The sequence below is a fragment of the Musca domestica genome, unplaced genomic scaffold, assembly GCF_030504385.1.
Source record: "Musca domestica strain aabys unplaced genomic scaffold, Musca_domestica.polishedcontigs.V.1.1 22, whole genome shotgun sequence".
In the NCBI taxonomy this organism is placed as follows: Eukaryota; Metazoa; Arthropoda; class Insecta; order Diptera; family Muscidae; genus Musca; species Musca domestica.
Genome location: NW_026712262.1, coordinates 3044501 through 3059763, shown reverse-complemented (window position 1 = coordinate 3059763; position 15263 = coordinate 3044501). Strand labels below are relative to the sequence as shown.

General features: G+C 37.0%; 1 protein-coding gene and 3 long non-coding RNA genes across 4 annotated transcripts; 2 read left to right on the top strand and 2 right to left on the bottom strand.

Annotated features, from left to right (window-relative positions):
- Window positions 1-330: 330 nt before the first annotated feature.
- On the bottom strand, window positions 331-2508 carry LOC101897303 (vacuolar protein sorting-associated protein 33A). Its single transcript, XM_005187190.4, has 3 exons — window positions 1162-2508; window positions 973-1104; window positions 331-897 (listed from the first exon to the last, which is right to left on the bottom strand). The coding sequence occupies exons 1-3, from the start codon at window positions 2425-2427 to the stop codon at window positions 493-495; spliced, it is 1803 nt and encodes a 600-aa protein (XP_005187247.1). The 5' UTR covers window positions 2428-2508; the 3' UTR covers window positions 331-492.
- Window positions 2509-2665: 157 nt separating this feature from the next.
- LOC131802667 (uncharacterized) lies at window positions 2666-3634 on the top strand. Its single transcript, XR_009342324.1, has 2 exons — window positions 2666-3182; window positions 3259-3634. It is a non-coding gene; the product is annotated as an uncharacterized LOC131802667 (long non-coding RNA).
- Window positions 3635-11977: 8343 nt separating this feature from the next.
- Window positions 11978-13535, top strand: LOC131802668 (uncharacterized). The gene is made up of 2 exons (XR_009342325.1): window positions 11978-13083; window positions 13160-13535. It is a non-coding gene; the product is annotated as an uncharacterized LOC131802668 (long non-coding RNA).
- Window positions 13012-13652, bottom strand: LOC131802666 (uncharacterized). The gene is made up of 2 exons (XR_009342323.1): window positions 13443-13652; window positions 13012-13370 (listed from the first exon to the last, which is right to left on the bottom strand). It is a non-coding gene; the product is annotated as an uncharacterized LOC131802666 (long non-coding RNA).
- Between the last annotated feature and the right edge of the window lie 1611 nt (window positions 13653-15263).

The window sequence follows — 15263 nt, the reverse complement described above, 5'->3', positions numbered from 1 at the left end:
TTGGAAACTTTCAAATGGTGGAGGGTATAAAAAGTTCGGCCCGGCCGGAACTTAGCTGCTTTTTTACCTGTTTCTGTTTATACCGCACTTTTTGTGCTAGGCTAAGTTTCCGAACTGCCTTCGCATTAATCTCAGTTTAAAACGGACAGCTGATATTTTAAGAGCTATTAAAGGGCACATGTGTTGCATTTTTTGTTCTCATAGACCCTTGTAGAAGAAAGGCAATGAAAACTAGAAGTTTCCACGGTATAGCTGCAAGATGAACATCTTTGGCCCTTATTAATAATTTATTTGTGCTTAGTCTACTCAAAATAGAAAACTATATTCAAATAGAATCACAAATATATATTTTACATTTATATTTCTAATAAATATTTTTTGCGTACATCGCTCTTTATTTCTATGGCTAATAATCTTATATTAATACTTCATTGTAAATCTAAAAGGAAAATACAACGGTGTCATATTTTGTGTTCTCATTTTGTCTCGTCCTCATTGCAATAAACTTTCCAAGAAGGAATTTTTGTTAATTATTTTCGTCGTGGCTATGACAAACTCAACATTGTTGTCCTCATCTTGGGCTAGGAAACGTAACGCTGCTATTTCGGCAAATGTGCAACCACCTACAAAGAAGACCAACACTACACGTGGAATGTTTAATGACGAACCTTCGCTGGGTGTGGATGAGTGCCGGCCGCCAATGCCAATTAATTGGGCCTGGAAATCTTCAAACGTAGGTCCCGGCAAATTGTTAATTTGGCTCTTCAGCGACTGCCAGCCCAGCGGCTTAAGAGATTGTTCAACAATGCGGGCAATTAGTGGTGCATAAAAACTATGAACATAGCTTATGTCTTTGGGATTCACTTCAATAACTTCATCGACAGTTAAATTTAAAGTCTATGCGAAAGAAAATGAAAACCATTTATTCTTTGATTGTTGGCCACAATTTATGAAAACTAAAGTAGTACTTACTTTTCTCAACACAGCATAGGCACGAGATTCGGATTGTGTATAGAGAACTCCTGCCTTTTCCAGATTACTGATTTTCAACAAGACCTCTATACCGTACACATGGACCAGCTCACGTTTATAATATGTCAGTACCTAGGCCATAATTAAACATTTATCAATCATCGACAACCGGCATCAGAACCCCCTTACCTTTTCCTTAAATCCCGATGCCGCTGCACATTGGATGCAAATTAAACGTAGAACCTTCTTTAGATCTGCCTTTTTTGCCATCAAATCTTCAATATAGCCACTGGGCTTGTCGATGTCTTCACACATCATAAACTCTTGCTCGGCCGCTAAGTCATCGGTGAATTCAAATGCATCCAGCTGTTTGCGTATATTCTCGGCTATTGTTGTGTGATTGGCAACCGATTGCTTTTGTGCCAGTAAAGCTGGCAATTTGTCCACTAGTCTTTTCATTTCTTGTACGGAATTTTCCTGAGAACTGGCATTCATGGCAGCACTGATGTCCTTGGCACTGCGCGACAAGATTTTACCAATTTCATTGAAATTCTTGTTACGTAGTTCCGGATACAATGTCTCGCCGGAGTTTAATAGAATCACTTTCTTTTCCGATGTCATGTGAGCCGGTGAGCCGTCTCTCTCATTACTTTTGGCAAATAGCTCAGCAGGCAACGTTAACTTATTCTGCTTGACTCCATAGAATTCATCAATCAAACCCTCGTAGGTGAGCTGCGTTGCAAAGGCACTCAGAAGATCAATTTGCCGGTCTAATAAAATTATCTGGTCTATAGTTCCTCGTTCACCGGTGGACAGCAATTTCTCTTCGGCTCCCAATTTTTTCGCTCTCTCCCAGACACCTTGAGCCATTGTACCTTTGCCATAGATTTTCGGAATGCGTCCATAGATACGTTGCAATTGCACCAAACCCACGGCGGCTTGATAAAGGGCAGTTGGATCACCATCTATTGCCACATCCTTAAATGCCATTGGATTTTCCATTGAAATTACATCGTTTTCTATAGGATAGAAATTCCAAGAAAGTTCTTCCACCATTCCAAAGCTGCCATAAACTCCTTTTTGTTCCAAATGTTTTTCACACAAACACGAACGTCTCGGCACAAAGAATAAATGGAATACTCGATTCTTATCAGAATTCTTGAGCACTTGTCCGGCAATGTCATCCATAATGCTAACTAGTGGCCTCACCAAGTAAATAATGTTGACATAGTCCTTGGGCATACGCGTTTCTTTCTCCAGCTTGAGTAATTTTATACCCCGTTCGGAGAACAGACTAGGTGGAGCTACCAAACCCAATGGTCCCAATAGCACATCATCCAATATTATTGCTTTCGTTCCCTCAAGTTTGTCCAATAAGAGTTCCAATTGCTGGCATGACGACTCCTGGAGTAATTGTAAATTTACTCTTCTCTGACTTTGCAGATAAGAGAACATCTCGGAAGGAAATATCTACAAAAATGATCCAAAACTAAGCGGTTTAGGGGAGGAGACTTCCTTCTTTGTCATTTAGGAAAACAAGTAGAGGTGGTAAACAATCGATGTCAATATTGATAATATCGATATTGCTTTATTTTAAAGGGGATATCGATTGATATTTTTTCTATAGAGTTCCAGTATAAGTTGTGTTCGAGAACCTGCAGTATAGTACGATTTTGTAGCAAGTTTACAATCTTTTACTTAAAGGATTCCCAAATAATTTTGACATTTGTTGCGTGGTGGGCACTATTTAATTTTTAATTGATGTTTTTTTAGCTAACATCCGCGACGTGCAAACCGCAGCAACCCGTGTTTAAAAAATGAAGCGGAAATGTTCTGTCCCAATGGTAATTAGAATTGCCACCACTGCCAGTGTTGTATTTGGATCGATTATTTGGTAGATAAATTAATCGAAAATACAACCTGCGATATTGTAAGGGCTCGTTAGGTCGGTATCATAAAGAAGGTAAATGTCAGGAAAAATTAAGGAAAAGCCGAAAAGCGGAAAAATGCCGCGTCATTCCCGTAGGTATAAAAGGGGGAAAAAGGAAAACGCGCCCTTATTATTCAAGTGGTGCGACAGTAAAATAGTGGTCATAAAAGTAAAAAAAATTAAAACCTGCCAAATTTCAAAATAAAAATTACTTTTTTTAAGGCAATAAAAGCCTCGATATTTATTTTATTATTTATGGTGAAGGCGTTAGTAATTGATTGTAAGTGATCCTTGTATGAATTATAATTGTGTAGATATATGAGTGTTTTTGTGTTGTGTGCTTTTATGTCTTTCAGTGTTTCGCCAAAATAATTTAAATTTCTCGAGGGTATCAACTGGCCTCCTCGGCGAACAAAAGCGGAGAGGTCAGCCCATCTTTGACGGCCACAGCAACCACCACAACGCAAAATTGAGGCCCCAGCAACCGCCTCCATAACACCAATTCCCTTGATCCATGATATCCGGGTTCTGCTTTATCCTGGTGGACGAGGTCGCGGAAGAGTGATCCTGGAAAAGAACAAAGCAGGTTGTACTAAAGAATGCAAAAAGCCAGGTAACAAAGTTATTTATTAAACTTACCGCTTGTTTGATACAACCACTGGCATAAAATAAAAACCAGAACCAGGAGGGAGACCCTGCAACAGAAAAAAGGAGAAATTCCATTAAATAAAATTTTAAGAAAAAGCAAAAGGCAGAAAAATTCATATAAATTAAGAGAAAGAACTAATATAATATTCAAATTTTTAATTAAGATAATATATTTAGGTTAAGTTGTGTTGTCTAAGTTTATTATTTGTGTTTTTTTTTGTGTCCAGCATAAATGTTCTTGTTTTTGTGAGGGACATTAACTATTCTAAATTTTATAAGTAAATTGGAGTGTAGGGTTACCCCAAATTACTTTGAGTGTTATAATCAAGATTTTTTTTTGAGGTTCCGTTGAATATTGTGGACCAGTTTGCGGGTCCCTCACCACCTAAGAGAGCTCGTTTAGGCAGGTACTAATTGCATAACTTAGAAAGTCCAAAATTTGGTGACATTTAGTTGACTGAAGTAATGAAGGGTGGTCTGATATATATGAACTCCTCAAACAATGACTAAGAGATCCTGATAGTTAATGTTTCAAATTTCAGCTTGTTTGTTCTATTTTAAGGAAATCTTATATATTGATAAATTGTTCGTAATATGATTGTTTGTGTAATCATGATTGTCTAGTTCATTCATGAGAGAGTGAATTTGGTGTACATTGTACTGAGGTGAGTGGGTGTGGAATACGGGGCCCTGATAAAATTGACAATTATGTAGGATCTCAGGGTCAAGGTTGGGCGGGCTAGCGTGGGAGTGGCAATATCAAACTCCTTTGTTCCAGGTGTACGTAGTGTTTGTGTTATGTAGAATTTGTATTTATCCATTAATTGTTTAATTGTTCGTCCCCAAGGCTATTGGTGTATGGGATGGAACCAACCCCTGAACATGGCTCCTGAGCTAGCGGCCACAACACCATAGTGCCGAAGCAGGTGGCACGTAACAATATGGCGCCCAATCGAAAGCTATAATGTCTTAAATTCAGTGCAATAACAGCTTAGCACAGTGCAATAAACTATAGGGTTCAAATAGGCATAAGCGAAAATCACATTTTCTTACGACGATTATCTCATGTTGCAGACGCAGCTTTAATTCTTTAAAATTTGTGATAAACGTGCAATAGTAGATGAGGTTTTTAGAAAATTAGGATTTTCGTTCCAACTACAAGGGTCAGGTGCAATAATCTTGTTAGTTCAATGTAACAATGAATGTATTGTGTTTTATGACCTGTTTTTTTTGTGTTTCTGTATGTTTTATTTTAAAGTAGAAAAAATAGACGTAGGGTATAACATAAGGGAAACGTGCAAAGCTTGAGGTGAAGCATCTCAATGTGCATTGTACGGAAGTACTTGTTCACGAGATCTTTTTCGTTATTTTCTTTCGAAAGCTGCCGTGGTTTTACCCTCAAATTTATGTTTTTATGTAATTTTTGTATTTATTGTTTCGAAGTCGTCAAATCGAGATGACATAAGAGAGGAAAAGTACAATAGCGTTCGTGAAGAAGTTTTCGCAAACTGTATTGTACGAAAGAAAATTTAACCTCCTTCACGAGATCCGTATTCTCTTATGATGGGAAAACTGCCGTGGTGGTCGTCTCTAAATGTTTGTCTTTGAAACAAAATAAATAAGTGAATATGTAAAGTCCAGTCTAGCAGTACACCAGAACAACCGTAAAAGGACACTTATAATGCGTGATAGGATTTCTTATAACATAATGAAATAAGTCCACACACTCAACCTCAAAAGCAATTGAAAAAAAAAAAAAAACACCAAACGAACTCTCATCGTCAATGTTTAAATCACTATTAACTATTGATATTGTCTTGTGTTTGAATGTTTTTGTTTATGGTTTTTGTCCTTAACTTATTTTGATTATTATTTTAGTTTTATTTACTATTTTCTTATTTTTATTTGATTTAATTATTTATTTTTTTTTACTTGTTCTGCTTATTAGTGCGTTTTGATTATATGTTTAGTACACTTATAGGTTTAATTATATTTTATTTTATTAATTACTATTGTTCATTTTTTTGGTATTTATATATTTTGTTTTTTAAAGAACTTTTCTAAATTAGTTATTTTTAAATCATTAAGTCATACACCCCTGCTTTTATTATCTGAAATTGTGGCAATCTAAATTTCGGCACAACAAAAAAGTAAACCCACAGCTATTAATAGACAATTGATTTTTTTTAATAAAATTAATTGGGTAAACGAGTTGAAGTCTGATGAGTGATTATACGGCGGGAAAAAGAAGAAGTAAACGCAATAGAACACTAGCTTTCGACACGAGCAGGATTTCTATACAATCACCCAAACCTAATAACAAAAAGAAAAAAGTAGTCTCAAACATGGAGCAATCCAATGGTATTAGGGATACAACAATAAGGGATTTGTCCGGATCCATTAACAACACTCAACCGAGTACCAGTAAGAGTGCTAGGGTACCATCGAATTTACCTCCAACGCCTACTCCAAGTAATCAGCAAGGCGATGTAAACAATGTAATCAGGAGTATGGTACGCGAAAGTATGAATGACGCCCGAGGGTATTTGAGATCATGGGTGGAAGAAAGTGTTGCCAAAGAAATGGATAAAATTCACTCGGTGATAAACCGATTGAGCGATAATGTCAGCAGGTTATCGATAAATGTCCAAAATCAGCCAACAATACCAAATACTTTACCGAACCCCCCGGGAAACCCTACAGATGAGTTCCCTACACAACATAGAGATAATGTTAATAATGGTAATCGCAGAAGCACTGTGATTCCATCCGTGATTAGTACTGGCATCCATGGAATAAAAGTTGAACGTTTTGGATTAAATTTTTCAGGGAAACCAAACAGTCTGTCGGTGGAAGATTTTATCTACCGGCTGGAATACTTTCAACAACATTACAAACTAGCTTGGGAAGACATTTTAAATGAATTCCATATTTTGGTGTCTGGTCCAGCCTATGAATGGTTCTGGCTCCAACAGAGGTCAAACAACATTAACGATTGGGATTCCTTAAAGCATGGGTTAAATGAAAGATTCAAGACAAGGCGAACAACATTTGAATCGATGCGGGATCTGTTAGAAAGGAAACAGGGGGCAACCGAGTCCATTGATGCTTTCTTTCATGAAATAAATCTAATGAGATCGAAACTGGAAAGGCCAGTCTCAGAATACGAGATTATTTCTTTGGTTAAGAAAAATTTGAGAAAGAATCTATCGAGTATTGTGTACTCGATGCCCGTGTCGTCATTAGAGCAGCTAAGAGTGGAGTGTTTGGAAATTGAGAGGACATTTTTTCGACGCGACCCATTATCTCAAGCTCCTCCACCAACCATAAACAGACCCATACGTGTACACGCCATGCAAGAAGAAGAAATAGAATATCCGAATTTGGTAGAACCGGAAGAGTTAGTAGATGTTTCGGCCCTAAACCAAATTGTTTGTTGGAATTGCCAAATAGCGGGTCATGGATTTAGGGATTGTCCGTCGTCCCAAAGAGGACTATTTTGCTTTAAGTGTGGAAGGCAAAATACCATAACACCCAAATGTGGAAATTGCAAAGCGGGAAACGTGAGAAAGAACGTGGTTCTAGCGGGGAACCATCGTTCTTCCGAACAACCCGCTGCGACGAACCCACTGTAGAATTAGTTGATACCATCGTCAATAACTATTCCCAAATTCGGCATTATCTTCCAATTGAGTTCAGGCAGAGACATTATAAAAACAAAAGAGCAGAAATTTTTCAGGAAGATGAATCTCGCAATAATTCCGAATCAATATCCATAGGGGTAAATAAAAATATGAAAAGTAGAATGAGGATAATGAAATTGAGGCAACGACATAAAGAAAATAAAGAATTAAAAAAATTGATATCCGAAGCCGTCATCCGGTGCAAATATAGAACGGATCCTAGACCATACGCTAGCATTAAAATCGAAGGGAAAGAGATAAAGGGTCTATTAGATTCTGGGGCTACGGTTTCAATACTAGGGAAGCATTGCCGAGAAATAGTTGAGGAATTAAACATTATTGTTGATCCACAGGACACGAATGTAAGTACGGCGTCAGGGAAAACCCATCGCATAGTGGGCAAAATAGAGGTAGAGGTAGAATATCAACAACAATTCTTAAAAATGCGTTTCTATCTATGCCCAGATCTAGAACAAGATCTTTATCTAGGAGCAGATTTCTGGAAATTATTTAATATTGCCCCAGAAATATTTCCCATAGACGAGATAACCGTGGACTTACAAGAGCAGATGCGTGGAACCTCGACCAACGAAAATAAGAATATGCACCAACTAACAGGGGAACAACGTAGACGCCTAGAAGAAATAATAAATAAGTTCCCAACGTTTGAAAAAATTGGACTGGGTTGTACGAAATTAGAGAAACATGCAATTAAGTTAGTAGGGAATGCGAATCCTGTCAAGGATAGACATTATCCTTTATCGCCGGCCGTACAGGAAATCGTATATAATGAAATAGATAAAATGCTCGCTCTGAAAGTTATTGAGGAGAGTGATTCGCCATGGAGTAATCGTACTACCGTCGTGCGAAAACCGAACAAGAATCGTTTCTGCCTCGATGCGAGGAAACTAAATGCCCTAACGGTGAAGGATGCATATCCATTACAGAATATCGATGGAATATTAAGCCGAATTGATCAAACCCATTTTATCAGTAGTGTCGACCTGAAGTATGCCTTCTGGCAGATTGAGTTGGAAGAAGAAGCGAAGCCATATACCGCCTTTACAGTACCAGGTCGACCACTATATCAATTCAGGGTCATGCCGTTTGGGCTTTGCAATGCGGCGCAAAGATTATGCAGGTTGATGGATAAGGTCATCCCAGGACGACTAAAATCCAATGTTTTCATATATCTGGATGATCTCCTGATTATAGCTGATGATTTTGAGAACCATGTCAGAATTTTGGAAGAAGTAGCTGAATGCCTGCAAAGAGCGAATCTGACGATTGGACTCAAAAAGTCGTTATTCTGTTTTCGAGAGTTGAAATACCTTGGATTCATAATCGGTAGCGGGATGTTGAAGACTGATCCAGAAAAGGTGAGCGCTATCCAGAGGATACCGCCACCAAAATCGCCGAGGGAAGTGCGAAGTTTTCTCGGTACTGCCGGTTGGTACCGGAGATTTATAAAAGATTTTGCATCCATATCTTCCGCCCTAACAGATACTTTAAAAAAAGGAAAAAAATTCGTAATGACTCCGGAAGCGATGCAATCTTTCCAATCTCTAAAATATGCTCTCACATCCGCACCGGTTCTCAGGCACCCTGACTTTAATAGAGAGTTCTTTATTCAATGCGACGCCTCGGAATATGGAATAGGAGCAGTACTTTTCCAAAAGAATGAATTTGGCGGAGAGAACCCTATCGCTTTTTATTCCCAAAAACTGAATTCCGCCCAGAAGAATTACTCCGTCACAGAAAAGGAATGTTTGGCCGCAGTTTTAGCGGTAAAAAGGTTCCGTCCGTACGTCGAGCTTATGAAGTTCACAATCATCACGGATCATGCCAGTCTTAAGTGGCTGATGTCCTTAAAAGATTTAAGTGGAAGACTGGCGAGATGGTCACTTCAACTTCAGGCGTACGATTTTTCAATTGAACATCGGAAAGGATCGGAAAATGTTGTAGCGGACACACTGTCTCGAATGTCGGTTGAGTCTGATGTCGTTGTAGAGGAATTGTGTGACGATAATATATTGGATTTCGAAACTACGGCATTTGAAAGTGGAGAATATGTCGAGTTGCGCAACACCATACAACAAAACCAAGATCGTTTGCCGGATTTAAAAATCGACAATGATAAAATCTATGTTCGAACCAAAAATTTTGAGCAAGAAATGATGGAATTTGAGTGGAAACTGTGGATACCTCAGGACATAACATATGTACTGATTGAGAAAGCACACATTTACGGTAGCTCGGTCCACGATGGTATAACGAAAACCTTAAAACGATTAAAAACTTATTTTTATTGGCCAAAAATGTCATCGCAGGTACGACAATTCATACAAAATTGTACAACGTGTAAAGAAACGAAATCGGCAAATCAGCGTATGAACCCTACGATAGGCAACGAAGTTATAACTGAGAGACCTTTCCAGAAGTTGTATATAGATTTTCTGGGAAAGTATCCCAGATCAAAACAAGGCAATTCCTACATCTTTATAGTAGTCGATCATTTTACGAAATTCACATTCCTACACGCGATGAGAGAAGCCACTGCATATAACGTGGTAAAATTTCTGGAAAATCAAGTCTTCCATACATTCGGGGTACCCGAGATCATACACAGCGACAACGGAAAACAGTTCGCCTCAAAAGTTTTCGCGGATATGATAAAAGATTACAAAATCACCCACATCACCACAGCCTATTACTCTCCGCAATCTAACGCATCAGAGCGAGTAAATCAGTCAGTATTAGCCGCCATACGAACGTATGTTGAAAACGATCACCGGGATTGGGATCTTTATTTAGCGGAAATCGAACAAGCATTGAGAACCTCAGTACATTCAGCAACTGGAACCAATCCTTTTTTCGCATTATTTGGTTATAACATGTTCACTAGTGGAACCGATTACAAACTGGCAAAAAAACTCCAATCCCTGACTGATCACCAAATTGATCAAATAAATCGATCAGATAAATTAGAATTAATGCGAGAGAGAATAAAAGAAAACACACACCAAGCTTATATATCTAGTGCGAAAAGGTACAACCAACGAGCACGTATTGTCAAGTTTCTACCGGGACAGGAAGTGTATAGGAGAAATCATACCCTTTCAGACTTCAAAAATAATATCAATGCGAAGTTCTGCAAGAAATTCCTGAAATGTAGGGTAGTAAAACCAGTGGGCAATAATATGTATGAGCTAGAAACGCTCCAAGGAAAACCACTTGGTAATTTCCACGCAAAGGATATAAAAATATAAACAAAAGTATAACAAGCTGTGATAAGATAATTTATGTGCAATACTAGATTAAGCAGAGTTAATCTATGATGCAATAATTTTTGTTTATACACGATGTTCTTTTGTTTATATATGTATTCAATAATGTGAGCAAATGTATCGTAAGCTGTAAAAAAATACTTTAGTGCAATATTAGATTATCTGTGTTGCGTTGAGTTTTTATATACGTGCTTATTGTGTCATTTGTGAATGTTTTGCGTAAACATGGAAGCGGAATGAATTTAGTGGAAAATATATATAAGGCAATCCTGGTTTTAGGAAATTATGTCGAAATTATGAAATTTAGTTATCTAGGAATATTAAAATATTTGTTATAATTCACTATTGTAATCCAATTATAGACGATTTAGATTAGCCCGGCTTTTGAGACATAAAATCAGGGCGTGGGAGTTCCCCACGTTGGGACTAAGACATGTCTATTCTAAATGAAACAGGGATTCAATCTACAGGGTTTCAATTATCATCATTTTACCCTCATATTTTTTCTACCATTTTTATCATCAATTGGGAAGGATTCCATAACCGGCGCTAATAGATCAGCAAATACAAATAAAAATGTAATATAATAGACCTCTAAATCAAAGCGTAGACAATTAGATTTGAATGTCCAATGTAACTCACAAAAAAAATTTTTTTAATTTTCTCCATCATGTGAAGAAATGGTTGTCCGCAAATATTCAATTATTTTCCGTAATTATTCAAATTATTCATTATTATTCCGTAGAATTTTTTTTAATTAGATGCAACACTTTTCTTTTACCTACTCATTGCACCCTGGGTGATAGCAATCGAAAAGTATTTACTTTCAATATGAGATGAATTATCACAAAATTTATATTATTTTTTCATCGGCAATTGTTTTGTGATTACGCAGGTAAAATATATGGGGACATGTGATTCATATTCGCTCTACCCCAGGTAGTTCATGTCAATACTAATTTTTTCAGAGAAATAATATATTCCAGAAGTCTCTTTGGAAACGTGAAGATTCTTCTTGCACAAATTCAGAATCCTATTATTATACAAAGTCTAGAAATTGCACGACATAAAAAAATTTTAAGTGTGTGAGGTACAATATTTCTTTAATATTGTGTTGATAACGATTTTTTCCGGAGAATACAAAACAATTTAAATTTTCACTGAGATGGTACACACGATAAACTCATAAAAAAAGTACGACATACCTGAGATGCTAATAATGTCCTCCAAATTACTGTAGACATCAACGTCAAGTTATGTTGTTCAGCCTGTATAATTTCAGCCTCCTTTCACTAGTGTCGAAGAATATTGGTTAAATTCACTTTATTTGTACACAAAATTTCACGAATTTGTCTGTTTATAAAGTACCAAGCATGGCCTGAAAAAATAATAATATAATTAGTATTGAAATATAAGTGAATAAAGGGTAAGAGCTATTATCAGTTTAAGGAACGTAATATACCTGCGCGTGCATGTGGCTGAACAAAAGCAGAGCGAAACGATCTGCTTGTCGATCGATGTAAACGGAATGGCAACAGCGGCAGCGCTGCCATCCACGCCATGCAGCAAGTTAACACCATACCGACTCTTCATACACGTTTTCTTTTTGTTCTGTTTGCTTTTCAATGTCATTTAAATGACGCCTCAATGAAATGTGTTCTCATGTGTGTGTGCAAACCGCCACCATAAAACCGCATTCCGCTGAACTACCGTTGGTTTGGTTTTTGCGATGAACGAACACAAACACACACACACACATGCAAAAAAACCATGTATTCGCCAAGCATTCATTGACAAATTCAAGCGAGAGTACCTAAAAAAATAGGAAAACATGAAATTAACTATGAGCCTACAATCAAATAAGAATGCTTACCTTCAGGAAAATGCGGTACAATGTCCGAGGGCGAAGGATCGACAGATTTTTTTTTTTTGCAGAAATGGGATTTCTGAATACTTGGATATGTGTCTTGCTATCACACTGAAATCACTATCACTTTAGGTAATTCTAACGAACGAAACGATGGCGAAACCAAACGCACATCACCGTTTCTTTTGCAGATGCCTAGAAACGGTGAAGTTTTGTTGCGTGGTGGGCACTATTTAATTTTTAATTGATGTTTTTTTAGCTAACATCCGCGACGTGCAAACCGCAGCAACCCGTGTTTAAAAAATGAAGCGGAAATGTTCTGTCCCAATGGTAATTAGAATTGCCACCACTGCCAGTGTTGTATTTGGATCGATTATTTGGTAGATAAATTAATCGAAAATACAACCTGCGATATTGTAAGGGCTCGTTAGGTCGGTATCATAAAGAAGGTAAATGTCAGGAAAAATTAAGGAAAAGCCGAAAAGCGGAAAAATGCCGCGTCATTCCCGTAGGTATAAAAGGGGGAAAAAGGAAAACGCGCCCTTATTATTCAAGTGGTGCGACAGTAAAATAGTGGTCATAAAAGTAAAAAAAATTAAAACCTGCCAAATTTCAAAATAAAAATTACTTTTTTTAAGGCAATAAAAGCCTCGATATTTATTTTATTATTTATGGTGAAGGCGTTAGTAATTGATTGTAAGTGATCCTTGTATGAATTATAATTGTGTAGATATATGAGTGTTTTTGTGTTGTGTGCTTTTATGTCTTTCAGTGTTTCGCCAAAATAATTTAAATTTCTCGAGGGTATCAACTGGCCTCCTCGGCGAACAAAAGCGGAGAGGTCAGCCCATCTTTGACGGCCACAGCAACCACCACAACGCAAAATTGAGGCCCCAGCAACCGCCTCCATAACACCAATTCCCTTGATCCATGATATCCGGGTTCTGCTTTATCCTGGTGGACGAGGTCGCGGAAGAGTGATCCTGGAAAAGAACAAAGCAGGTTGTACTAAAGAATGCAAAAAGCCAGGTAACAAAGTTATTTATTAAACTTACCGCTTGTTTGATACAACCACTGGCATAAAATAAAAACCAGAACCAGGAGGGAGACCCTGCAACAGAAAAAAGGAGAAATTCCATTAAATAAAATTTTAAGAAAAAGCAAAAGGCAGAAAAATTCATATAAATTAAGAGAAAGAACTAATATAATATTCAAATTTTTAATTAAGATAATATATTTAGGTTAAGTTGTGTTGTCTAAGTTTATTATTTGTGTTTTTTTTTGTGTCCAGCATAAATGTTCTTGTTTTTGTGAGGGACATTAACTATTCTAAATTTTATAAGTAAATTGGAGTGTAGGGTTACCCCAAATTACTTTGAGTGTTATAATCAAGATTTTTTTTTGAGGTTCCGTTGAATATTGTGGACCAGTTTGCGGGTCCCTCACCACCTAAGAGAGCTCGTTTAGGCAGGTACTAATTGCATAACTTAGAAAGTCCAAAATTTGGTGACATTTAGTTGACTGAAGTAATGAAGGGTGGTCTGATATATATGAACTCCTCAAACAATGACTAAGAGATCCTGATAGTTAATGTTTCAAATTTCAGCTTGTTTGTTCTATTTTAAGGAAATCTTATATATTGATAAATTGTTCGTAATATGATTGTTTGTGTAATCATGATTGTCTAGTTCATTCATGAGAGAGTGAATTTGGTGTACATTGTACTGAGGTGAGTGGGTGTGGAATACGGGGCCCTGATAAAATTGACAATTATGTAGGATCTCAGGGTCAAGGTTGGGCGGGCTAGCGTGGGAGTGGCAATATCAAACTCCTTTGTTCCAGGTGTACGTAGTGTTTGTGTTATGTAGAATTTGTATTTATCCATTAATTGTTTAATTGTTCGTCCCCAAGGCTATTGGTGTATGGGATGGAACCAACCCCTGAACATGGCTCCTGAGCTAGCGGCCACAACACCATAGTGCCGAAGCAGGTGGCACGTAACACATTTTTACTGGTTTTCCGTTCCCATATTTTCCGGGCAAAGTAGGCCTGTCAGAGCGAATGTTGCTTTTTTTCTAGTTTTATCATTTAAAAAAGTAGAGGAACACAAAAATAATTATATCGGGCGCTATGCACCATAGATCCATATATTTTTTACAAAAGCTATTATGGATTTATAACTTCATTTTTTATTATCATGGCAAAATTACGGAAGGTAGAACAAAAATTAAAGAAGCCAACTATTCGAAGTCTATTCGACACTATAAGAATCCAGTATAGAGTTGCATTTTTCTAGTTTCTTTGAAATTGAACAACCTTTCTTAGGCTGGAAATACATAATGAGCATATTTGGCTGGCTTAAGTCATCGGCTGGCTTCTTTGGAAATGAACAAAGGAGCCTAGGCCCAAAATCGAACTAAGTCAACTAAGCCTAACTCAATATCTCCTGAGAGTTAATACATGGTACAGTAAAAACAAGGTATGGCATAGGAATCACCATTTTTTCAAATTCTGTGGAATTCTAAATTCATATTACAGCTTTTGTGACCAACAAATGATTTCGTTTTTAGATGAAAAACGTTTTCGCTATTTTCTTTCATATCAAATAAAAGAAAAAAATAAAACAACTTGTTGCATTTTTTATTGGTATCACTTACGTGATATTTGATATAATTTGTCAATGAGTTTGTTCAACCTTGAAAATGTGTACGTTTGACGTATTTCGGTAACATTCATATAAATACATACATTCAACTTTGTGGTGTTGTAAATATATGATTGCACGAATTCTCCCTCTTAAATGTGGTAAATATTTTCTGTATTTTTAAGAGCGATCAAGGAGGAAATTTAATTGCCCATTTGAACATGATATAAGC

What these genes read in the sequence shown, in the direction of transcription:
- LOC101897303 (XM_005187190.4), bottom strand. Translation starts at nt 2,427, where the DNA reads ATGTTCTCTTATCTGCAAAGTCAGAGAAGAGTAAATTTACAATTACTC. An exon ending in CATCGGGATTTAAGGAAAAG is followed by an intron (nt 1,105 to 1,161) that starts GTAAGGGGGTTC and finishes ATTATGGCCTAG; the next exon opens with GTACTGACATATTATAAACG. An exon ending in CCTATGCTGTGTTGAGAAAA is followed by an intron (nt 898 to 972) that starts GTAAGTACTACT and finishes TCTTTCGCATAG; the next exon opens with ACTTTAAATTTAACTGTCGA.